At 42.6% G+C, this 25,607-nt stretch overlaps 1 protein-coding gene across 1 annotated transcript in view; it reads left to right on the forward strand.

Moving 5' to 3' along the window:
• Positions 1-2,232: 2,232 nt before the first annotated feature.
• Positions 2,233-25,607, forward strand: part of CASQ2 (calsequestrin 2) — a 68,891-nt gene continuing 45,516 nt past the window's right edge. Inside the window, exon 1 of the mRNA XM_054442276.1 lies at positions 2,233-2,686. Within this exon, the coding sequence (XP_054298251.1) occupies positions 2,453-2,686 (234 nt within the window). The 5' untranslated portion in view covers positions 2,233-2,452. The remainder of the gene's footprint in view (positions 2,687-25,607) is intronic.

The following is a 25,607-nucleotide window of genomic DNA, read 5'->3' on the forward strand; positions in this document are numbered from 1 at the left end:
AGGCGGAGATTGTGGTGAGCCGAGATCGCGCCATTGCACTCCAGCCTGGGCGACAAGAGCAAAACTCCATCTCAAAAAAAAAAAAAAAAAAAAAAAAAAAAATTAAAGTTGGTGAGCAATAAGACAGAGGAAAAACAAAAATAGGAAAATGAAAGGCAGGCAGAAAATAAGCCTGGTACGTTAAATGTAAACTATGAAAACCTACCTCTTGCTGAGAGTGGGGGATGAACGTAGACCTCATATCTACCGTGGATGCTTGGGGGAAACCTGATCACCACAGCATATGTCAGTGGCTGCGTGTCCTCAGGCTGGGCTGCCTGGCCCAAATCGAGTCCATGATCTAGGGGCAGGAACTTTCTACAGCTCGGGCTTTTTGTAGTAAATCAGACTTGAAGGCTAAACTAAATTTTACAAAATTATTTCTTTTCCCTTATAGTTTTGTCAATTATAAGTCAGAAGGAAATTAAAAGACTCTGACTTTAAATAGCTTCCAATTTTTCAGTAACAGTTAAAAAAAACCTACTTACATATTAAGGAAAGTGGAGCAAATTCTAAATAAAGGTAACCCAGTGAGATTGAGACAACTGGGAACAGTTTGGGGAGGCTGACCTCAAAAAGACAAGACACACATTGTTTCACTCGGGAATCTTTTTCCCCTTAAATTTCCTAAAGAAAGCAGAGATCTTGCATGCTTGCCACTCACTTGGAAAGGTAAGTGCACCTTAGAATGGATATTCTTGGCTCCATCTTTTGAAAACTTAGAGACTACACCATTAGAAAGAACGGAATACCGTCAAGGGTTTTAGTGATGGGTTCTTCAAGGCCCCAACTTTCTACACATGAAAGTGTAGCATCAAGACAACCCCTTATCAGCCTGACTCTCGGTGTAAGTCCCTCTGACTGCAGGGGAGCCTTGCTTTACTCAGAGAGGCCACGGATCTTCTCTTTGCCTTCTAGACCCTGCAGAAGCTGTGCGTGACAGACAAAGCTGTCTTTCCAAAGCTAATTTATAACTGAAGGAGAACAAAAACTTGGTCAGAATCATGAATGCCCTAGATGCCTTTGAAGAGTGGAGAGACATGACTGGACTAGGGTTGGACTGGAAGAGATGGTCAAGAAGGTACTTAAAAGGGGTGTCTGCAAGGGAATCACCCAGAGTCAGAGGCAGAACAACCAGGAGCAGCAGCTTTGAGGCAGCGTTGAATTCTTGCTCCGGCAGTTAGAAATGCTGCAAACTCAGACAAGTTGCTGTTAGCTCAGCGGTAGGATGAGCCCTGATCACTTTTGCCCCAATTGCCTACTGGATTCAAGGAGAAAATGGACAAGAAAGGGTTCACAAACCATTCATATTAGGAACAGACAAATATCCATTATATAACCAATGTTCCACCAGTTCCAATGAGAAGTAAGTATAATAGCTACCATTTTTGAGCACCTATTTTGTGCCATGCTTTTTTGTCTATGTGTTTTAAACTTTATGGTTATTATCAGCCCCACTTTACATAGAGGGGAACTGAGAATCAGACGGGGCAAGTGATCCTCCAAAGTTCATTAGCTGTTAAAAGGCAGAGCAGGGATTTGAACTGTGAACCTTATTTCATTTTATTTTAATGAGGACAGATTCTTCTGATGTCAGCTGGGTTCAGCAGGGTGTGCCTGCACCCCTTGCCCAGTGGCTGGCAGAGGATTTTTAAGAAGAGAGGATGGAAGGCAGAAAAAGGCGGGAGTAGAACATGAAGAAATCTACCTCGGGGCTCCATTTTGTTCCATGTTGCAGTGAGGAACAGAGGATGAGCAACCACCGTGAGGGGACAGGCTGAGTTACCTCCCTGGGGTGATTTAACAATTCAGTAATGCATGAGTGTCATTCCGTATGTTTGAACTCTCCATTTGCTTATTGGCACCATAGTCCCTTATCTCTCTCCCTCTTGAGTTTCTTTCTCTTCTTTGACCTTTCTAGCCTCCTTATTTAATGCATGTACATTCTTGTCTTTTTCCTTCTGCCTCTTCCCTCTTCACCACTCAGACAGACTGTATCAGCGAATCCCTCTACAGTGTCGTATCTAACTTTTTTATTCATTGCATGATTTATTTTTAGCTTGAAACAACTGCATCCTAAAAATGGAGTTCCTAATGAGACAGAGGCTGAGCAGAGCTATGTAAGGTATCTGGGGCTTGGCCTCCCAGCCTCCCTAGCTTGGCTGTTTTTCTACTCTCGCGCGTGCGTGTGTGTGTGTGTGTGTGTCTATCTGCTCTTTGTCCTGAGCTCACGATTCCAGAGCTGGCTGGACCCAAGGAGGTGAAGAGTCACTTCTCATCCCCAGGAAGGGCAAAGAAGAGAGACAAAATCAGCCTGTCTGCTCCCTGCTTGGCTCAACAAGGCCTCTAACAGTCTTCTGTCCTCTCTTCCGCACACAGCATATTTGGGAACGAGAAACAAAACTTTTCCCAAATGAAGAGAACTCACTTGTTTATTGTGGGGGTTTATGTTCTGTCCTCTTGCAGGGCAGAAGAGGGGCTTAATTTCCCCACATATGATGGGAAGGACCGAGTGGTAAGTCTTTCCGAGAAGAACTTCAAGCAGGTTTTAAAGAAATATGACTTGCTTTGCCTCTACTACCATGAGCCAGTGTCTTCAGATAAAGTGGCGCAAAAACAGTTCCAACTGAAAGAAATCGTGCTTGAGGTAAGTAATCAAAGGGCATGCTGTCTGCGCTGCCTCAGTGAGGTGCCAAGGGAATGCCTTTGGCCAGGGGTTGGGATATGGGAACAAGAATGCAGAGAATATATACTGAAGTCTGCTTTATTTTGGCCTCACGTGAATCAGATTCCCTTGTCGCACAGCTGGGATGTGTGAACAATGAGGGGTGGGTCCTAACTCTTCAAATGAAGGGGACCAAACATGCTACACTATGATGGGTCTGATGTAAAGTCTTTATGGCCCCCTTGACTTTTCAAGGGCCCTTGTCCCAGCCATTGTTTACCAGATAGAATGTAGAAACTATTGTTAAAGCTGTTGGCTGAAATGAAATCCAGGGACTACTTGTGGATTTCACTCAGTGTGCCCACTCTGCTCCCTCAAATCTCCCCGTGATCCTGAAGAGACCAGAGTTACTTGACCTTGCCTCTCTCTGGGGGTCAGATGGAGAATATCACTAAATGACTTTCCTCTCTCATGATTTGCATCAGTCAGCATTACAGAATGTAGTTGTGTGCAGATCTTCTGAGCAGCATATTCATTTATGTGATTTTTTTTCTCAGTAAGTTCTTGGTGTGACTTTAGGGCAGAGCTGAAGTCAGTTCTTATTTTATCCGCATTACATGGCCTGCCTGTTTGTAACCTGGCACTGGGGCCCATTTTCTAACCCTTTGCGAGTGCCCCAGAAACTATTCCTGCAGCTCCTCCTGGACAGCTTAAGATGGCTTACACTTCAAGAGGGCCTGAGGGTGCCAAGAATGCTAGTGGGCACCAAGATGCCTCATCAGTCCCCATGCCTAGCTCAGGCGCAAACCTGTGAAAAGGATATTTAAGAATTACAGTTTATTAACCAGCACAATCAGAGAACTCAGGTTGATGAAATAGTTTGATTAACAGAATTATTGTATAAAACCCATGTGGATTTGAATTTTTTCAAATTGAAAAATTGACTGTCATAAAATCCAGCAAAACTATCCCAAATACATCAAAAGTATATCTCCAACCTTGGGTGCTGAATGTGGAATTCCAGTTCTCTCTGTGGGTTGCAAGAAAAGAGAAAACAGCGATAGTTATTAAGACTTTATTTTATAGAAATGAGCAAATCACAAGCTGGAAAAGAACGAGACATAGAACTTAGCTGCTGCTTAGCTCATGAAACCAACACTTACATTATATCTCCATCTCAAACTGCCATACTCAGTTACCAAGAGACATTGCTATGAAAACTTAATTGAAGGCATAAGGATTCTCCCCTCTATGCTCATCGCTGTCCAGTTAGCCTAGAACTCCAAAAGAATGCCTTTGGGTGGCCAGTACAGGCAAGGACATTCATTTCTGATTCTAATTTTTTTTTAAAAAAGAAATCTCCTTCTATCATCCATCCATCTATCTATCTATCTATCTATCTATCTATCTATCTCTAGCTCCCCCAAGTATATCTGTCCCCAAAGACTATGCAAAATCATGAACAGAAACTTCCCCTGGGCTTACCATCCCTCCAGACACCTTTGATCCAAGCGTGCCCTTTTCACAGTTGGGTGCCGGCCCAGCAGAGACCGATAAGGAAAAGTTCACCACAGGAGTTAATCTGATGCCCCTCAGGCTGCTAAAGCTGGAGTGAGGCATCGTTAGGAGAATAAGAACACAGAACTTGAAGTCAGGATATCTGGATTTAAGTTCTGGCTTTGTCTCTACTAGGCACAGGACACAGGGCAAATTATGTAATTTCTCAGAGCCTCATTTTCTTATCCATAAATATGGAAAAATAATAACTATCATGCAGGCTTAAGAAATGATTAAATAATAATAATGTTTATTAAATGCTTACTAAGTGCAGGGACTGTTCTAAGCACTTGGTATGTGTTAGCTTGTTTAATCCTTACAATAATTCTATTAAGTAGGTACAGTTACCAATTCCATTTTATAGATGGGGAAACTGAAGCAGAGAGGCTAAGTTGTACAAGGTCACACAGCTACTGCAGATGAAGGCAGTCGTACGTAACACCTACACGGCACTACTCCTGAAATCAGTGCGAAAACGCCCAAGGGGCTTCTGGGTAGCCTGTTTAAGATGGTTTCAAGAGTCTTCCTTAAACAGAGTTGCTCAGCCTCTGGGCCCGCATCTGATGATGCCAGCTGTACACCAGCATGGCTGAGAAGTACATGGCCTGGAGGCGCTGCTCATGCAAAAGTCCAAACTGAGGAGGAGGCCTGGGCTCCATTAGTGAAGGTTGAGGAAGGGGCAGGCCTTTGTTGAGATACTTGTCAGGTGCAGCATCAAGGGTAAAAATGGCTCCAGGAAGTCCATGAGTGGAAAGAGCGAACATGCCTTTAAACTTTCTTCATGGTCAAAACAACTATTTTGTCCTCTTAATCCTCTAGACCCCACACTTGCACTAAGAAAAATAGTCTTCCAGCTTCCAGGGCTGTGGCTGTTAGGGGGGTAGGGGGAAAAGAGGAGGCAGTTCCCAGTGTCCATCCATCAGGCAGTGCGGTCTCAGCCACGGGCAAATAGCTGGAGGGGAGGTGGCTCCCTTCTCCCTCGCAGCTTAAGGCGGCTTCTGACACTTTTTATCATGACCGACTATGACACAGTATATACAGACACACACAGACACACACATACATACCAGAAACAAAAATTTCATATAAACTATACTTATTATTATTACTTGGGGAATTAAAATTTTTTTCTATTTTTATCCTGTTCTCTTCTATTTCACTTTAAAAATTGATCTCAACCTATTAAGTTGATTTCGCTCTCCAGTGAGGAGTTGCCATCCCCAGGCTGAAACACCTGAGGAATTTCTAGGAATTAGAAACTCATAGCTCTTCACACTAGGGTCACCCCATTCTAAGAAACTCCGAGGGCCCTGTGGCCAGTCATGTATATTTTGTCTGCATCTCTAAGGGATGTCAATGAAAAGAGCCAGAAACAGCTCCATCCACAGAGCAAGGAGGTCACTGCCTGATGAGGGGCACTTGAAATACCATTCAATTAGTCATGCATCTGCCACCTAATTTTTGTTGGGGCCCTGGGATAGATGCTGTGGATACAGGGAAAATGAGACCCTCAAGTGGCTCACAGCTGAACGTGGAAGAAAACATGCAAACTAAGAGCTACAGTGCAGGGAGGTTGCTGTAACAACAGAGCAACTTATAAGTTTCTCAGGGAGAGTAAAGGAAAGAAGAAGAGCCAGAATTGGTTTGTGACATGAGTAGGAATTTACTGGCAAAACAGCAAATATTCTGATGGCTCTCAAGTATTTTTCCACCTGCTAGCTTTTTCCTAAAATTGGCCAAGCGGGCCTCATTTCTTTAGGGTAAGATTTTTGTCCCTACTTAGTCAAGGTCCTCTGGAAGAGGTAGACCTTTGAGATGTTGCCAATTACTTATATCCCCTGAGTCTGAATTCTGTCGTGAGAACAGGGCTTGACAAGCGGAAGAGGAGAAGGGGGAGAAGATAAGGCCTATACAGCTTAGCAAGAAAAAGGCAAGTAATGTGACACCAGGAGGCAGCAAACTCAAACTTTGCTTTCCAATCTGGCCAGAGTCCAGCTCTGGAGGGCCCAAGGGTCAGTGTATGATCCATAGTTCTATGCAGATGTTCTACACATGCTTGTTGAATGAATGAATGAAATGTTAGAGCTCAAAAGAACTGTGGGAGTCATCTAGGTTGCTCTGAACCCCTCATTTCATAGCTGTAACCCCGACTTAAACAGCTGGCAGTTCTGATTCCTGCTTGGGTATTCTTCATCAACAAAGTAGCATATACTGATTTAGAAATTTCAGAGTATGTGGAAAAGAACTAAAAGGCAATAAAAGTAATCACACCAAAATAAACATGGATAATGTTCTGGTAGATTTCTTTCCAGTATTTTTTTCTATACATAAATATACATTTTTCAATTGGGGATTATACCATTTATATAGTTTTGTTTCCAGCTTTTTTTCACATCTGTTATTGTATTTCTATATTATTAAACAGTAATGTTAATACCAGCATAGTATTCCACCGTATCATCATACATATTTTTAAAATAATTACCCTATATTTGGATCTTGACACAATTTTTAGAGTTTAAAAAATCCCTTATCTTTTCATTGTTGTTTTAATGAACACTTCTTTGATTTCTGGATAAAGTTTTCCATAAAATTGTTTTGCCATTTATATATTTTTTCTTTCATAAATTATTTTTCTATGCCTTTTCTCATTTTTCTATTGGGGTGTCAACACAAATTATAAAGGGAGTTGCAATTTTGTATGCTGTCTCTTACAGCTTCCACCAAGATAGTAAATTTAGTCACACCACAGTGGCCAACTTCCATTAGCATTACAGGACTCAGAGACAGAGGACACGGGCAGGTAATTCAGTTTCTCCTTGCTGCTTTGTTTCCTGCTTCCTCTTTTTCCTTGAAACTGCTGTGCAAGCCACTGCTCCGATCATGTCGTATAAATATTGCCAGAGAAAGTCCTTCATTTCTCAACCTGAGTTAAGAAATGTCACCATTTCCCTCAGGTTGAAGTGCTTGAGAGATGGCATGCTCTAACACGGGCTTCCAGATCAGATAGACCTGGCTTCCTTATTTGCAAGGTGGAGATGATAGTACTGTTGTGAGGATTGAATGAGGCTGCCCAGCAAGAGCATAGCTCTGGCACACAGAAGATAACAAATGCTGGCTTCTTTCAGCCCACCCTCACTATTTCATCAGGATTCTAAACACCATACAGCTAACCCTATCAGTTGACAAACTGAGGAAACCAGGCCTTGGGAGCTGGGGACTGGAAATGCAGCCATCTTGCTTATTCACAGCCAGTTTGATTCACTCCTCCTCTTATTGCTTATTCACTCCTCCTCTCTGGGGCTGGAGGGGAGGAGTGAGTTGCCAGCGGTCACAGGTCGCTCTCGATGTACCTCTGTTTGGCGTTCCCTCTGCTCTCAAGGCTTTGCTGAGCCTGTGTCGGTTATGTCCAATCACCTCATCCATGCCATTTATTAAATTAGGCCTTGCCCCATTTTCAGTCATGGTTCAGTCTCACCTACTTTGAGAGGTGCTTCTAGTTTCCTTCTAATCCTTTCTACCTTACTCTTTCCCCCCATGGAGACATGGGTTGGATTTTTCCCTCTAGATTAGAAGCCTCATGAGAACAACCTGAATTAAAATCAAACTTGGTAATAGGGGAAGCGAAAAGCAAAGCAAAACAAAACAAAAGCAAACTGAGCCAAGTTCACATTGGGCAAGGATCAAGAAACTGCTTGTGACTCAAAAACACAACTAAATGAGTGCACTGGTCACATGACAACGTGATAGGTGGAGCCCCAGCTGGCCAGGCATGAGCAACATGGCCTCCGCATTGTGAGTTCCTGAGCCCTCTACACATGGCATTACCGTTCTGGCTAGCACCCAGCCCGGGATGAGGAATCATCGACTCCTTCCTCTTCCCCTTCTACCTTCACACATATCCTATCCCTAACTCCAAGACCTTTATCTTTTCCTCTACACCACTTCACTACTAGGAGTCCAGCATTCCAACCTGAAAAAGAAGGCAAGAAAAGGACAAAAGCTTTTTCCAGGTGAGCTTCACACTTACATAGAAACAATTTTATGGCCACTTAAATCGTCTATAGAAGGAAAGGAGGAAGGAGACATGCAAGGACCTCAGAGCTCAGTTTTAGGACCTCTGGGCACTTTTCATTTTATATTCACATGTTTCGTAGTTAAAATTGTTGCTGTTAGCCATGTATATGTGTTTTGGGTGGCAGGGTGGAGAGGGGGGAATAGCAACTAAATAGACTAACCTGTAACCAATATGCATTTATTGGATTAAGGAAAGCTATGGGGAATTTTTTCAGGCAGCTAGAGAGTGTTTCAGAACATGAAAACAAGTATTGTAAATCCCTGAATAGAAATATTCATTCATTTATTAAATATTCATTGCTATTAACAGACACTCAATAATCTTTGCATGAGTCAACGAATGTATCAGTGAATGTATGGATAAGGAACAAGCAACACTTTCCAGATTCTGAACAGCAAAGCTTGGTTCATTCATTTAGGGTGAAATAGGTCCCTTGCTCAGGCAGGGAATCTGGAGTCTTGGCACAAAAATGGCCACATCTTCTTGGAAGTTGAACCAGGTCTACCTGCCGGTCCTGTAGTTTTTCAACAGGCTGCAACTAGAGTTCAAATTCTAAGGCTGCTGCCCGTGTACCCTTGGTGTGCTGCTTCTGCTTTTCCTGCTTAAGAAGGTCTCACTTTAGCTCACCAATAGAGGCTGTTGGGATGCTCTGCTGCCATCCACACAGTGCATGTCCAGGGGATCTCTCCTAAGCTTTCTTGGGTATTAAATGGCAGGACCACTACCTAAAAATGCAAACCAATTTTCCAGTGCTGAAACATAGGTTACTTTCCAATAATTTTTAGAGGATGACTCACACAGATTATCTATTAGGCCCTGTAGGGGAGAGGGATGCTGGTTTCATCATCTATGACAGGATCAAGAATCATAATCCTGTGTGATGTAGGCCTCTGAGTTTTGCAGCTGTTTAGTGGATCTCTTGATGCTGCTGCTTTCAGTCTGCCAGAGCCCCTAACAGACTGAGCTTCCTTCTTCCTTCAGGCCTCAGTCTCCTAAACTATCTGTATATCAATAAAAAGTAAACTTTAGCTGAGAGTGACTGTAGCCTCTTCAGGCTTTGCAATGTGCCCAGCATCATCATTGACAAGACTCATATGCACTTTATGAACACCACTCTTCTTCTTCTTCTTCTTCCTCCTCCTCCTCCTCCTCCTCCTCCTCTTCTTCTTCTTCTCCTTCTCCTTCTCCTTCTCCTTCTTCTTATTCTTCTTTTTCTTCTTCTTCTTCTTCTTCTTTTTTTTGACTGAGTCTCATTCTGTTGCCCAGGCTGGAGTGCAGTGTTGCAATCTCAGCTCACTGCAACCTCCGCCTTCTGGGTTCAAGCAATTCTTCTGCCTCAGCCTCCTGAGTTGTTGGGATTACAGGTGCCCACCATCATGCCCAGCTAATTTTTGTATTTTTAGTAGAGACAGGGTTTCACCATGTTGGCCAGGCTGGTATACCACCACTTTTCTATGTCCAACCTCAGATGAGGTATCAGCGCTTGGGAAAACTGAGAGCCGAGCACCTGAACTTCTCTCTTCTATTTACCCACTATCCTGAGCAAGTCACACAGATTCACCTCTTTACACTGACCTATGAAATCTTTGTGTAAAATCATCTATAAAATCAACCATTAGCTCCTACCTCCATGAATTAGGAGAATTAAATGAAAACAGGTGAATAAGAATCTCTTATAAAATTATAAGAATGTATAAAAGATTCAGGTTTTATTATTTTTATTACATTAGTTACCACTGAAGAAATTCATCTATGTATTAATAGAATGACTAATTGAGTGCTTGAAGTATAGTGGGTGCTTATCAATGTGAATTTCTTTCACTAGTCACTTGAACTTTTATACATGTTCTTAGTCAATTGTAGTAGTTCTCAACTTTGGCCACATATTAGAACCACATAAGGAGTTTTAAAAAATACTGATTCCTGGGTCTTATCCCCACAGGTGCTGGTTTAATTGGTCACTGGGTAAAGGCTGATGTCCAGATGCTACAATTTTTAAAAGCTCTCTGAGTGCTGTTAGGATGCAGCCAAGTTTGAAGGCCACTTGAAACCTGATGCTTAGAATGTGGACCCCAAGGTTGAAAGCAGCCCAGCTACTTGGGAGGCTGAGACTAGAGGATTGCTTGAGGCCGGGAGTTTGAGGCTGCAGTGTGTTATGATTGCATCTGTGAGTAGATACTGCACTCCAACTTGAGCAACATAGTGAGACCTCATCTGAATAAAAAGGCGGACCCCAGACCAGCAGCAAATGGTATCACCTGGACCATGTTAAAAACAAAGAATCTCAGGCCCTATCCCAGAATCAAACTTAGCATTTAAATGAGATCCCTGTGTCGTTTGTAGGCACATTAAGGTTTGCAAAGCACTGCGACAATCTATTGGGTTGGGAAAGTTTTCCAGATGACCAGAATCATGTTGTTACCTGTTTGACCTTTGGATTATCCATTCTTCAGAATGGTGTTGGAACTGTCAGTATAGCTCTAATTTGGAGAGTCGCTGGGATGTTAAGTTGGTTCTAGGGGTGCAGGGATTCATATCTGATTTGGGACTCAGCCAGGCCTCCCAGGGTTCTCCCACTGACCCATCACTCACACAATCAGTGACTAATCCTTTGGACCTCCTTAGAAGGAAATGATCTGGGACTTGAGAAGTCTTACCCTATTTGAGATCTTTCCAGTTGAATTGCCTGGCTTTTAAAGACCAACTCAGAAGGTGGCCTTCTAACTATCCTCAGGTCAGGGTTCAGAGTTGACCTTCAGAAAGAGAAGACATGCATCTATTTGGTTGCTGTGGCACATTAGCCCTTTCCCCAAAAGAGATGGAAAATCTAAGAACCCTGAAGGTAGATGGAAGTGGGATATTAAGATGTTATGATGTTTAATGGAAAACCGTGGGAAAGCTTCTTAGAGAAAACTGGTGAGTATTTTGTAATATAAAACTAAGTCTGGTGAACACCTGAATAGAAATATTAATTCTTTCATTTATTCATGAAATATTCATCTTACTTAGTGTCTAAGTCTGCTTAGTGTTGCTATAACAGAATACCTGAGGCTGGATCATCTATAAAAAGAGGTTTACTTGGCTCATGATTCTAGTGGCTGCAAAGTTCAAAATTGGCAGCTGCATCTGGTGAAGGCCTCGTGCTGCTTCAACTCATGGGAGAAAGCAGAAAGCAATCGAGGAATGGTCAAGGAAATCATGTGATGAGAGAGAAAGAAAGACAGAGAAGCCAAGGAAGCCAGACCCTTTTAAACAACCTGTTCCCTCAGAAAATAATTTGTTCTCATTAAAACTCACTTACCCTTGAATGAGGGCATTCATCTATTCATCTGTTCATAAGGGGCCCACCCACATAACCCAAACACCTCTCACTAGACCCTACCGCTGAACACTACCATATTGGGAATAAAATTTCAACATGAGTTTTGATGGGGACAAACCACACCCAAATCATAGCATTTACAAAGATGCAGATGGAATGGCCCCAGTGTCTAGGGAAATGTTCCTCTTTTATTGATGATAAGAACTCACTTCCTTTAGGTCTATGCTTAAATGTCACCTTATCAAAGAAGTTATCTCCCTGACAACCTATGTAAATCACACTTTCCATGCACTCATCTTACCTCCTCTACCCTCCTCTATACTTTTTCTACATAGTACTTGGCGGACATATTGCATATTTTCTGACACCCCTTCTTTCAGTACATTTGTGTTGCTATAAAAGAATACCTAAGACTAGGTAATTTATAAAGAATAAAAGGTTTATTTGGCTCACAATTCTGATGTCTGAAAAAGTTGAAGATTGGGTATCTGTATCTGGCTAGGGCCACAGGCTGCTTCCACTCATGGCAGAAGGTGAAAAGGAGCTGATGTGTGCAGAGATTACACAGCACCAGAGGAAGTGAGAGAAAGAGAGAGAGAGAGAAGGTGCAAGGCTCTTTTTAACAACCAGCTCTCAGAGGAACTCTAGCAGGAACTAATAGAGTGAGAACTCACTCAGTCACTGCCCCACCCATGGAGGACATTAATCTATTCCTAAGGGATTCACCTCCATGACCCCAAGACCTCCCATTAGGCCCCACCTCCAACATTGGGGATCAAATTTTAATGTGAGATTTGGAGGGAAAAACGTCCAAACTTCAGCACCTGCTATAGAATGTGACATTCACAAAGGCAGGGACTTTGTTCTACTCATTGCTATACCCCAGCACCTAAACCAGTGCCTGACTCAGTAGGTATTCAACAGCATTTGTCAAATGAATGTTGAACGAAGAGAAGAGGAAGGAGGAGAAGGGAGAAGCACATATTATGAACTTACCATAAACCATGCCAATATGGAGCTTTACATATGTTATTTTATTTAATTCTTACAACATTACAGACAGAGAAATGAGCCAGAGAGCTAAGTAAAAATTGCCTAAAGTCACAAAGCTATGAAACATTAGATTGTGAAGCAGGGTTTGAACCCAAGCCTATTTGGTTTCAAATGACATGTTCCTTCCAGTATGCCAAGGAGCAGCTGAAAGGGATTGCTTCATGTTTGTAAGCAGTGCCAACTTACGAAGGGACAGATGTCTTTAGTTTGGATTTTCACTCACACTTGAGCTGCATTAAATTGTACAACTAGACTATGTGTTGAACCTAAATGACCAATGCGGGCCAATGGGCTGTTACTTGGCACTTGGAATTTAATAAATGTTTGCTGGATGGATGGATGGATGTAGAGGGGAAGAAGGAAAAGGTCAAGAATTAGAAATAAATTGCTTATACTGAAAATATACTTCTCCTTGATCTCTTTTTAAAATTGAGTTAAATTTTTTAAAGTATTGAGTAAAATTGTAAAGAGGTTGAATTTGCCAGATTCAGGAACTGTTTGCTACCCTTGCTTAATCCCACCAAAACATGGGTAAAATTGATTTTTTTAAGCCATGGGTTTCTTAGCCCAAAATGTATATACACATGGGCAGAAGCCTCCAAGCTTTATAAGGCTGACCCTTGTTCTAAACTTATTTAGCACTGGCAAATATCCCAGGGGTGGTTGCATTTCCAAACCCCAAGAGAGGAAGGCAAAATGAAGTTGCTGGAGTTGAGCGAATCTACAGATGGAGCCACGTGGAAAAGCTGGGCAGGGAATAGCAACACACACAGGATTCAGGTATTTTTTCCAACTGTTCACTGCCCAAAAATGGCAATCTCCAAATTCACACCTGCTCCACTCTGAAAAATTAGATGAGGTTAGGCTTATTTTGGTTTGGCTTGGAGAACGAAGCCTCTCACAGAGCCCATACTCTCTCAGGAGGTGCTCACTTTTAAATCGCAGTTCTCTGTGAAGCCCAAGTGCTGTTGAATTCTGTGTGGAGGGTTGCTGGGCACATATCGGTAATACAGGGGATCCTTGGAGTGAGATGGTAAAAGAACAGAAATGCTAGTTGTAAAAGCATGGATTGAGTTGATTACAGTTAAATGTTTCCTTTCACCTATGGAATTATAAGGAAATAAAGGTTTCACGAACTGGAAAATACATTGTTGATTCAGAAGTTTTTAGACCATTGGAACCTTCTCTCACTACTCCTATCTCCAAAGCCCCCGGTATTGCCCAAGCCCTAATAGGACACCTATTCATCACATTCCTGAGGTAGACCTCCTCCCAAAGGTATAAGTTTATTTATTTATTTATTTATTTATTTAGAGACGGAGTCTCACTCTGTCCCCCAGGCTCCCAGGCTGGAGTGTGGTGGCACGATCTTGGCTCACTGCAACCTCTGCCTCTCGGGTTCAAGCAATTCTTCTGCTTCAGCCTCCTGAGTAGCTGAGACTACAGGCATGTGCCACCCTGCCCAGCTAATTTTTGTATTTTTAGTAGATACAGGGTTTTGTCATGTTGGCTGGGCTGGTCTCGAACTCCTGACCTCAGGTGATCCGCTTACCTCAGCCTCCCAAAGTGCTGGGATTACAGGCACGTGCCACCATGCCCGGCCCCCAAAAGTTATACATTTTAAAATGGGGACGTGAGATACCATGAAAGTCACCACTGCAGAAATATTATAAGGGCTATTATGATATAAGGCAGTAAAATTAAAAGTAAGAAATGAAATCTGATTCCAAATCACAAGATTTTTCTTTACTCAGCAGCCCTACTCTGTGGCAGTTTGAGCTTTACAGGTTGGTGCGGAGTATTTTTGCATAATTGTCAGCTTAGCTTTAGTGCGCATTCAAAATGACTTGTTTCTCCTAGAAAGTCAGCCCCCTGAAGAACTGAGCCTGTTCAAAGAAGCCTCTAAGGCTTCCCTTTTTATAAACTGGATGTGGTAGGCCAGAATTATCCAGATAAGCTGTTTCTGTTTGGACAGCCATACAGGAAAGGGGCCAGTACGGCATCTTGCAATGTGATGGGCTAGGCAAGCCAGAGCCGCTTCTGTGTGCCCGGAGTGCCAGTTCCAGGAGCTCCCACCTGCTACCCAGGTGCCCCAAGCCAGACAGGCCTCTCCTCACCATCTGCCATGAGCTGGGTGGCCAGGAGAGCCAACAGGTACTCCCTCACGTGCTCACCTGCTTCTACCTATACAACACACACAATTACTCTGGCCTCGGATATCTAACTGTTAGCCTGACCACACACCTCTGATTTATGAAGGGAGTGAAGCATCCTCCAGACACAGATGAAGAAGTGAATGCAACAATGCAACACACAAACGACTATTGGCAGTAGCACCTAGCAGTGTGAGATGCACAGGCTTTGGAGTTAGAGCCAGCTGGGATTGAGTCCTTGCACTAGCTGTGTGACTGCAGGCGGGTCACTTAGCTCCTCAAGGGTGAGTGCTTCCTTTATAAAATCTAAGCCACAGTACCCTCCTCATAGAGGTTTTAAGAAGACAAAACAGGTAACATGTGTGAAGTGATGGGCACATGCTTGGTGCTCAGTGAAGGGCTGCTCCTGAAATCATTGTGTATGTGAAAGCACATTGAAAACTCCCACTCTCCACTCAAGTTAGTTATCCATGGCATTTGCTGTCATTAGCAGATGCTATCAAAATAAACACTAGTCAGACATTTCAGAAAGTTCAGCCAAGCAGGAACAGGTTCCTCTTCTGCTTATTGCACTGTGGAAGCAATAAGTCAAGGATCTCTTCATTTAATCATTATTTTACATTTATGAGGCCTCTCCATGAGAGGAAGCAACCCACCCCCTTTTTAAAATGAGGTATACCAACCTCCACTGAAGGTTAGTTTAAAAAGGGATGATCCCTCTGGCTCCAGAAAGCACTGACTATCGTGTGGAACTTTTTCCCAAGGAGAGTCGGAAGGAGGGACTACCAGAGGAGGTCAGGGCCTGGGCTTCCAGACTGCATTTTCACAGGCTCTGGGGCACAGAATTCTGTTGAGAAAAATTGGTAAAGGGCATTGCCTTGCCCCATGTCAGTCAAATTCAGTCTTTAAAAATTCCATTGCAATAATATTTTTAGATAAAACAAAACAAACCTGGCCTTCAGGGACAGCTTCCCTCATTCTGTCAGTTTGGACATGGCAAAATGCTACGCAATAAAAGATTGTGATTTTGTGTTAGAGACTGGAAGAGCCACAGCTCTCAATGTGTGGGCCCGAGACCGGCAGCCTCAGCAGCACCTGGGACCCTGGCAGAAATGCAAATTCTTGGGTCCCATCCCAGATCTGCTGAATCAGAAACTCTGGGGTGGGCCCAGCAATCTCTTTTTGCTGGCTGCCCCTCCAGGGAATGCTGATGTGCACCCAGGTTCTAAAACCACTGACTTAGTGTAGTGGGGTTTGCCCTGTAGTCAATTGGTAGGGAACTTTCACTATGTACTTGTATACATGATACTCTTGTGAGATTGGATCTCATAAGGAAATTGAAGATCAGTTAAGTTGTGACTTGCCCAGAGTCTCACAGCTGGTAAGTTGCAAAGCCAGGTTTTGGGCCCAGGTCCCTCAGAGGCCCAGGTATAGGAACAAAATGTAATGGATGAAAGTTTGGGCTCTGGAGCCAGAGTGTCAGGGTTGAAATCCTAGCTGGGTCACTTAAGCTCTGTGTGTCCCCAGGCAAGTTGGTTAACCACTCTGTGCCCCTATTTCCTCATCTGCAAGCCTCTACCTCATAAGAGTTTTGTAGAGAGTCAATAAGATAATTCTTATAAGGCAGTTGGAGCAATAGCTGGCATATAGTAAACACCCAGTAAGTGCTTTTTTTAAATTGTTGTTGTTATATAGCCTCTCAGAATTGTGGGGTGGAAAAAATACATAGCATCTTCCCTTGGGTCTTTTCCTTGGCATTGACCAATGTGATAGTCCAAAATGCCAATAAAAACAATCAACAGCCTCCCTCTTCCCGAAGGCTCTTTCAGAGGCCACCTATTCCAGCCCTAAAGAGGCCCCCGATACTCGCTTGAATCCCATAAAATAGCTGTCCCTTCATTGAGCCAGCCTCCTTCGTGAACACATCACATGCCAACTGCCCAGCTATACATAGCTCAGGCCTACTTTGAGGGCGGCAGAAAGTGACAGGAGATTACCGGAGTGAAACGTCAGCTCTCTGGTTTCAGGGGAGGACACACAGTTGTTGAATTGCTTGACATGTTGCCGGATGGCATGAGGGACAGTGGGTACAAATAGCCGTTTGGCTCTTGGCTTACATGAAAAGAGCAGGGTTACAGCCAGGGTGTTTTTAATGACTGGCCTGGGGGACATTCACTTGGAGCAGAGATCTGTGACATTTTCCCCGAGGCTCAACTTTTTTTTCAGATTCTTGGCCCTGCAGAAAGTAATCCCCACCCACCTCCCTTCAACAAGTAACCACCTCCTTTTTCTTTATGACCCTCCACCTCCCCACCTTCCCTCTGAATGTGTAGTAAATTAGTCTTTCTCCTCTACAAAGACAGTTCTTGGGAAATGGTACAAATGTAACTTTCTTCCTGTCTTTCCCTGGGTGAGAGCTGGTAAGTCCTATGAAGAGACTGGATTGGGTGGGGTCTTTATGTAGGTATTGGATGTGCTGTTCTGGGAGCCCCAGGGGCAGTCACGCAGCACAGGGCGCCCCTCTCGCTCCTGTGTGACGCCTTGAATAAGCTAGCCACACCTGCTGTAACATGTCCTTGCCACCCACCCAGCAGTTTAACTCCCAGTACTTTGGCTTCTGTCTCAGCTCTTCTCTAAAAGGTCACCCGTGACTTACCAGTCCTGAGATGAGAGGCCTCATGGGGGTCCTACCCCTCCTTGACTCCCTGCAACGTTTGATATGACCACCTGCTCCTTTGTGACTCTGGAGTCACAACACCAGGATCCTTTCTCTCCCCGCACTTCTCCCATAGCTCCGCTCTGCCTCCAGGGTAGGCTTCTTTCTCTTCCTTCTGAGACAGCCAGCCCTTGACCCTGTGGCTTTCTCTCATACTCATCTCCCAAAGATGTCACCTGTCCTCAAGCCTTGATCTCTCACGCGGGACCTCTCCCCTGAGCCCTAGATCAGCACCTCCGGGTCTGGGCTGGACTGCCGTGACTGTGAACTCTCTGGGTCTGAATCCACGCTGAGAAGCTTCCCCAGTTCTTTCATGCCCTCCTGCCATCACTGTGTGTCCTCCACTTCGTTTCCTCATGGGAGAACCTCAAACTATTGTGCCTCCTCCCTCTTCTTTGATCTCTCTCCCTTTTCTCTCCAAAACCAAGGAAGACTTACCAGGTCTGACTGATTCTCAACTTGTAGCACCACCTGCATGAGTCACTTTTTCTCCCACTGACACTGTCTTGGTCTGAGGTCAGAGACATCTCTCACACAGAATAGGACATTAGCCTCCCAACTGGTGGCCTTTCCTTTCCCCTCTCCTTTCTGTCTGCTGTACGCACTCAGATCCACTCTTGCCAAACACAACTTAGTCATATTACTCTTCTACTCAGACAACCCCCAAATCAGAGCTTCCAGTCCTAGTAGTTAAGTCCTTCACACTTTTTTTCTAATGTGATTTTAACACAGGACTTCTTTCAGCACCCCAAATAAGCCCACTGCTCAAGTAGGTCAGCCTGTTCTGCACACCCCTGCACATTCCCACCTGCAAACCTTTTCTTATACCATTTCTTCCTCCTGGGATGTCCTTGCAGCCCCCCTCCACCTATCCACACACTCCTCCTCCAAGGTCTAGCTGGCCTCCCCTTTTCTAAACAGCCTCCCTCTTCATTCATTCATTTACTGAAGAAACTACTGTTTTTATTTATTTTTTATTTTTTATTTTTGAGATCTAATCTGTCTAGGTATCATGCTAGGTGCTAGAGATAGCACGGGAGAAAAACAGACATGGACATAGAGCTTACAGGCTACAACATGGACAATTGCTAGACAAAGAATCATATAAATTAATGTGCACTTGCAACTGTGAAATGGTTGCGAAGGAAAAGCACGGGGTGCTATGATCAAGGGTAAAAAGGGAAAAGTTGAGATTGGGAGTCAGGGAATGCCTTTTGAGGAACTGACGTTTAAATGTAGACTTCAAGGAAAGTAGAAACGAGCAAACAGTCGGGGAAAAGGAATTCTATTTGGAGTGAGGGGTGTGTGTAGAAGCAGAGCAAGTGTTGGTGCCTTTGTGTGAATTAGAACAAGGCGTCCCTGCAAGAAGCTGAAGCTTCAACTGGCCTAGGGCTTGAGAGCACAGCTGAAGGAGGTGATCCTGTGCAAACACCTGAGCCAGGAATAAGCTTGAAGTTTTGAGGAGCTGAAGACAATTGTATTAAGTAAGAAATAGAGTGACCCCAGATGAGGCTGGAAAGACAGGTGGGACAAAGAGTGCAGGACATTCTTAGCCATGTTAGGGATTTAGGTTCATCCTGAGAGCATGGAAATTTAATCCACAGTGTTCATCACAGCCCACTGGGCTCTGCAGGATTTCACCTCCCAGCCCACAAACTCTCTAAGTCTCCATAGCTCTTATTTTTTTGTCCTACTCCTGTGGCACCTAGAGCTATTTTTTTTTTTTTTTTTTTTAAGATGGAATCTCACTCTATTGCCCAGGCTGGAGTGCAGTGGCGTGATCTCGGCTCACTGCAAGCTCCACCTCCTGGGTTCACACCATTCTCCTACCTCAGCCTCCCGAGTAGCTGGGACTACAGGCTCCTGCCACCAGGCCCGGCTAATTTTTTTGTATATTTTTAGCAGAGACGGGGTTTCACCGTGTTAGCCAGGATGGTCTCGATCTCCTGACCTCATGATCCGCCTGCCTCGGCCTCCCAAAGTGCTGGGATTACAGGCGTGAACCACCGCGCCCGGCCCTAGAGCTATTTTTTTAATGAATTTCCTACCTTATTAAATCACAAGGTCCTTGGAGCTGACATGTGTCTTACACATTTTTGTTAACACAGTAGGTTCTCAATTAATAATCGTTCTCTTTCCATTACAATACTTTACACTATGGCATTTTTGAACTGGCACAAGATCCAGAACCCTAGCCAGCTGTCATAATATTAAGAAGAAAAATCTAATGTTTACTAAGCACTTACTGCATGCCAAGAACTGTGCCAAGCACTTTACATGCATTATTTCTGTTAATCATTAAAACAGTCCCATTGAATAGATATTGGTATTGTCCACTTTTTACACTGGAGTCACAGCACAGGCTTGTGGACAAGTCAAAAATCCAGGTCTCTGATTCCAAGCCCTGTGCACTTAACAACTGGGACATAGTATCCATGAGTCATTTATTCATTCGAAGATGAGATCTACTTGGATCCACCCTGTCATTACAGGGGTAACAGTGGTGCGATAAATACCTACAGGATACAATCTTTTAACAAGAGTAAAGCTATATTATAAATATCCACTTCTTTCCTATTGAATTATGCATATTATTTAAATAGAACTTTTTAGGCTGGGCATGGTGGCTCATGCCTGTAATCCCAACATTTTGGGAGGCCAAAGTGGGAGGATTACTTGAGCCCAGGAGCTCAAGACTAGCCCTGGCAACAAAGCAAGACCCTGTCTTGACAAAACTTAGAAAATTAGCCAAGTGTGGTGGTGCAGGCCTGTAGTCCCAGCTACTCAGGGGGCTGAGGTGGGAGGATTGCTTGAACCTGGGAGGTCAAGGCTTCAGTGAGCCGTGATTGTGCCACTGCACTGCAGCCTGGGCAAAGGAGTGAGACCGGGTCCCAAAACAAAACAAAACAAAACCTTAAGGACCTTAAAAGAACTTTTTAAAAACATTTTTTTGTACTCAAAAGAATCAGCAATGGTTAAAGCAAATCCTAATGTTTCTAGAAAGAATGAGCACTGACCAATGTCCAGAGGCTGCATATAACCAACCGATAAGAGACAACCCCATTCGCTAGGATGGACTATCTGAGAGGTAACTAACCAAACAAACAAAACCAGCAGAGAAACAGTTGTACGTCAACAGGAGAAAATTGCAATCCTATCTGAAAAGTCTGTACTAGTTTTCTGGGAATTTAGGAGATATATTGACTCTACCTTTTATTCTCACGTATGTAACTCTTTGTCACTGTATTTGATGACAATTGCTTCTAACTCCTTGGCTCACAAGGCCCTGAACTTGTGAAGTATTTGGACCAATCCACCCATTCATCCACAAGCATGCTGAGTGTCTCCAAGAAACTGCAAGATACAAAAGAAGCACAAAACAGGATCCTTCTTACGGAGGAAAGAGTCACAATGTAGAGACTATACACAACTCTAATGATTACACAATAAGTGCCAGAGTACTGTGCCCTTGTGAAGGGCTTTTGGAGTTCCAGAGAGGAGAATGGGGTGAAAGATGAACCTGGAGCTGGGCTCTGAGCCAACGGTGGCCAGGACTGGTAGCGACCCAAGAATGCAGTGAGACTAGGCTGCAGGAGAGAAGGGAACATGTGAGCTGGAGATTTAGGGCCAAAGCAAAGGTGGAGGCAAGGCCAAGCCAAATGTGAGAGGTAGACAGACTCCTGCCTGCCCCACTGGCCTAGCAGAGGCTCCTGGCTGCCATGTCAGGAGTCACCTACCTGGCACCCTTGGCTCCCATGAAGGAGACTTGCTAGGACTGATGGCAGTGATCACAGAACTCAAGTGGGCAGGCTTTGGGTCTTATCAGCGCGGGAGGCAAGAGTGATGGGAATTCTGGAGGGATTTTGACGAAGGGAGCCAAAAAGGAGGTGCGAAATTCTCAGCTAGGCATGGGATCCTGGCCCATGTGTTATTGCCTGCTCTGTCTCTCCATCTATGGCACAGAACAGTGATTGGCTGTATTTAGTTAACCAGGGAATCAGGAAAAAAGAATCGAGTTCATTTGAGATAGCACCTCCCACTCATAAATCTTCAAAAATCACATATAAATGTCCATAAGATAACCAGAAGGCCATGCTTTACATGCCTATGAGAGGCACACATTTGGATCTACCTAAAACCAAATAAAACATGGTAGTGCATACCTAGGAGAGATCAGAGTTAAGTTCTCTGTTTAATTCTCAGAGTTAATTTCTTATTTTATGTCATTGGTTATTCTTACTATTATTAATACATCTCTCCTATGCAAAAGGTAGACAGAGGGGCTTAAAGAGCCCAGCAGTTAGAAGAGCACTGTGTCATATCACTTTGGATGTGCTAACAACCATTTATAGCAGTGTTTTTCAGAGTGTGGTTTGAGATCTGCTGTGTTAGAATAATGGGGTGTGGTAGTGTGGTTTATAAAAATGTAGATTCCTGAGCCCCACCCAGGTCTATTTTCTACTGTATTGTGCTGAGGCCCAGGAAGCCCCACTTTAGTCCCTGGGTGATTCTTATGCACACTGAAGTTTAAGAACCACTGTCAGAGGCTCACGTACTAGGAGTAAGGAAACTTACTATACCACAAAGCCATTAGGTCCTATCATTACTGACTCTGAATGATATACAAGGGAACATTCAACTTAAGATTTTGACAGCACTAAATAGAACACAGGGGCTTATGTTGGAAACCAGAAAAGTCATTAAAAAATAGCCTTGTCTAACTGATTAAATGCAGTGGAGTGAAGCCAAGTGACTTGCAGAAAGGTTGGTCTGTTTAGGCACTGCAGAAAATCTCAAGATGAGTCATACATAAACACTGATGATGCCTTTCATCCTAAGTGTTGCCTAGTTGCAGCCAAAATAAAAGAAATAAGAGAAAGCTGAATGAGGGGTGGGGGTGGGGGTGGGGGTAGGCTTATTTGTTACCTGCCATTCCACTCCCACCCCCCAGTCCCCAACCACCAGAGGTACTCCTCGGAGCTGCTCTTGGTGCTTCTGCTCACAATCCTTGCTCTTTGAGGAAGGGAAATGGTTAGAAGCCAGAGAGAAAGAAAGAGGCTGGGAACAGATGAAAAGGTCTGGGAGGGAAGAATAAATATGCAAAGAAAAACCTCAAGATGTTCAGAAGAGGAACTCTGAAGGAGAAGACACAGATTCTAGGAACAATGAAAGGAAGACATAAACATGAAGAAGATATGAAAGAAACAAACAGAAAAGAAAGTAGAGGGATTTATAGTATGAGTTGTAGAGCCAAACAGACCCAGGGTCAAAGCATCAAGAAGACAATAAATCCTAAATGTGTCTGGACCAAACAATAGAACTGCAAAATACGAAAAGCAAAAACTGATAGAACTGAAAGGAAAAATGAACAAATCTCTAAGAATGGGAAATAAAAAATTTAAGAAAACAAGACATTCTTACCACTCTTATTCAAAATAGTGCTAGAAGTTCTCACCAGTGCAGTAAGAAAACATAAAGAAATAAAATGGCATGCAGAAAAAGGAAGAAATTATTTGCAGGTGACAAAATTGTCTACTTAGAAAAATCCCAAGGAATCTACAAAACAAAAACTTCTTAGAACTAATAAGGGAGTTTAGCATTAACATTAACAAATTAATTGTATATCTATATACTTGCAATAAACACATGGACATGAAAATTAAAAATACAATACAATTTACAGTAGCTGAAATAATTTAACTGATTAGATATAAATCTAACAAAATGTGGGCAAGACTTGTAGGCTGAAAACTATGCAATGCTGATGAAAGAAACCAAAGAAGATCAAATAAATGGAGACATACCATATTCATGAATTGGAAGACTCAACATAGTAAATATGTCACTCTCCCCAAGTTTATACACAGATTTAATGCAATTCCTACCAAAATTCTAGTAAGATTTTTTTGTGTGTATAAACAAGATTATTCTGAAGTTTATACAAAAATGCTAAAGGACTAGGATAGTTAAAGCAATTTAGAAAAATAAAGAATAAAATGGAAAGAGATAGTCTACCTGCTTTCAGATATACTTGATCCTAGCTACTGCAATCAAGACTATGTGGTGTTGGCAGAGGAACAGACATATAGAGCAATGGAACAGAATTGAGAAACCACAAATAGACCCACATGAATATGCCAACTGATTTTTGACAAAGGTACAAAAGCAATTGAATGGATGAAAGACAGCCTTTTCACCAAAAAATAGTGGAACAGTTGGACATCTATTGGCAAAAAAAGAAAAAGGAACCTCAACCTATCTTAAATTTTATCAAAGTGAACCACGAACTTAAATGTAAAATGAAAAACTATAAAACTTTTGGAAAAAATAGGAGAATTCAGGATCTGAGGCTAGACAAAGAGTTCTTGGACTTAACATCAAAAGTACAATCCATGAATGAAAAAAGTGATCAACTGGACTTCATCAAAATTGAAAATTTTTGTTCTGTGAAAGATCCTATTAAGAAGATGAAATGATTAGGATATTGAACGTTCTCAACACAAAAAAGTGATAAATATTTGAAATGATAGGTATGCTAATTACCCTGATCTGATCACTATACATTATATGAATCAAAACATCACTGTGTACCCTATGGATATGTACAATTATTATTTGTCAAATAAAAAAAGAAGATGAAATAACACACATACAGAGTAAAAAAAAAAAAAATGCTTGCAAACCATATATCTGAAAAAGGACTGCTATTTAAAAAAACTCTCAAAATTCAACAACCAAAAAGCAATCCAGTTGAAAAATGAGCAAAAGATGTGAACAGGCATTTCATAGTAGAGAACATACACATGGCAAATCAGCATATTTAAAAATGCTCAACATTATTAGCCATTAGGAAAATGCAAATTAAAACCACAATGAGATAGCACTACATACCTGTCAAAATGACTAAAACGAAAAATGGTTATGCTACGAAGTCCTGACAAAGATGTGGAAAAACTGGATTATTCAGACCTTGCTCATGGGAAGGTAAAACAATACAGCTACTCTGAAAAATATTTTGGCAGCTTCTTTAAAAACTAAATATGTAACTACCATACAACTCAGCAATTGTACTATTAGACATTTATCTCAGAGAAATTAAGACTAATATTTAACTCAAAAACCTATACACAAAAGTTTATAGCAGCTGTATTCATACTAGCCAATCACTGGGAACAACCCACATATCCTTTAATGAGTGAACAATTAAACAAACTATGGTACATTCATACCATACATTCCACTCAGCAATAAAAAAAACAACAACAGCGTATTGATACATGCAACAACCTAGACAAATCTCTACATAATTATGCTGAGTGAAAAAAGTCAGTCTCAAAAAGTTACATACTATATAATTCCATTTACATAACATTCTTGAAATGACAAAATTATAGGAATGGACAACAAATTAGTGGTTGCCCAGGGTAAAAGAGGGGATGGGGACACGAACCAGTGGGTGTGACCATGAAGGACAACAGAGGGATCCTTGTTGTGATGGAAATGTTCTGTATCTTAACTGTATCAATGTCAATATCCAATTTGTAACATTGTACCTCCATTTTGCAAGATGTTACTGTTGAGGGAAACTGGATAAAATGTACAAGATATCTCTGTATTATTTCTCACAACTGCATGTTAATCTACAATTATCTTTTTTTTAAGTTTAACTAAAAAAAGTGGTAGTAATATTTCATGATCTGTCTGGTAGCATCTCCATTCTGTTTCTGTTTCAAGTCCCTGTTCAAACAGATGGCAAGAATTAGGTCTCAGTCCTGAAGTAAGCAAGTGTTTCCTACTTGCTCATATCTGCATTGCAGGAAGCTTAACATAATGCCAATCTTGTGCTTGGTGTCATCATCTATGCTGGTGTCTACCCAGAGAAGTTTTCAGCTATCTGTCCATCTAGGACACTGCTGCATCCTCCTGGCCTTTGGAGCCGAACCCCTGACCCCCAGTACTCTACTAGTCTCAGTGTGCTTCAGGGAACCTTGAGAAGACATCTCAGGTCTATTCACCCAATGGGC

The sequence above is a fragment of the Pongo pygmaeus genome, chromosome 1 (genome assembly GCF_028885625.2).
Source record: "Pongo pygmaeus isolate AG05252 chromosome 1, NHGRI_mPonPyg2-v2.0_pri, whole genome shotgun sequence".
In the NCBI taxonomy this organism is placed as follows: domain Eukaryota; kingdom Metazoa; phylum Chordata; class Mammalia; order Primates; family Hominidae; genus Pongo; species Pongo pygmaeus.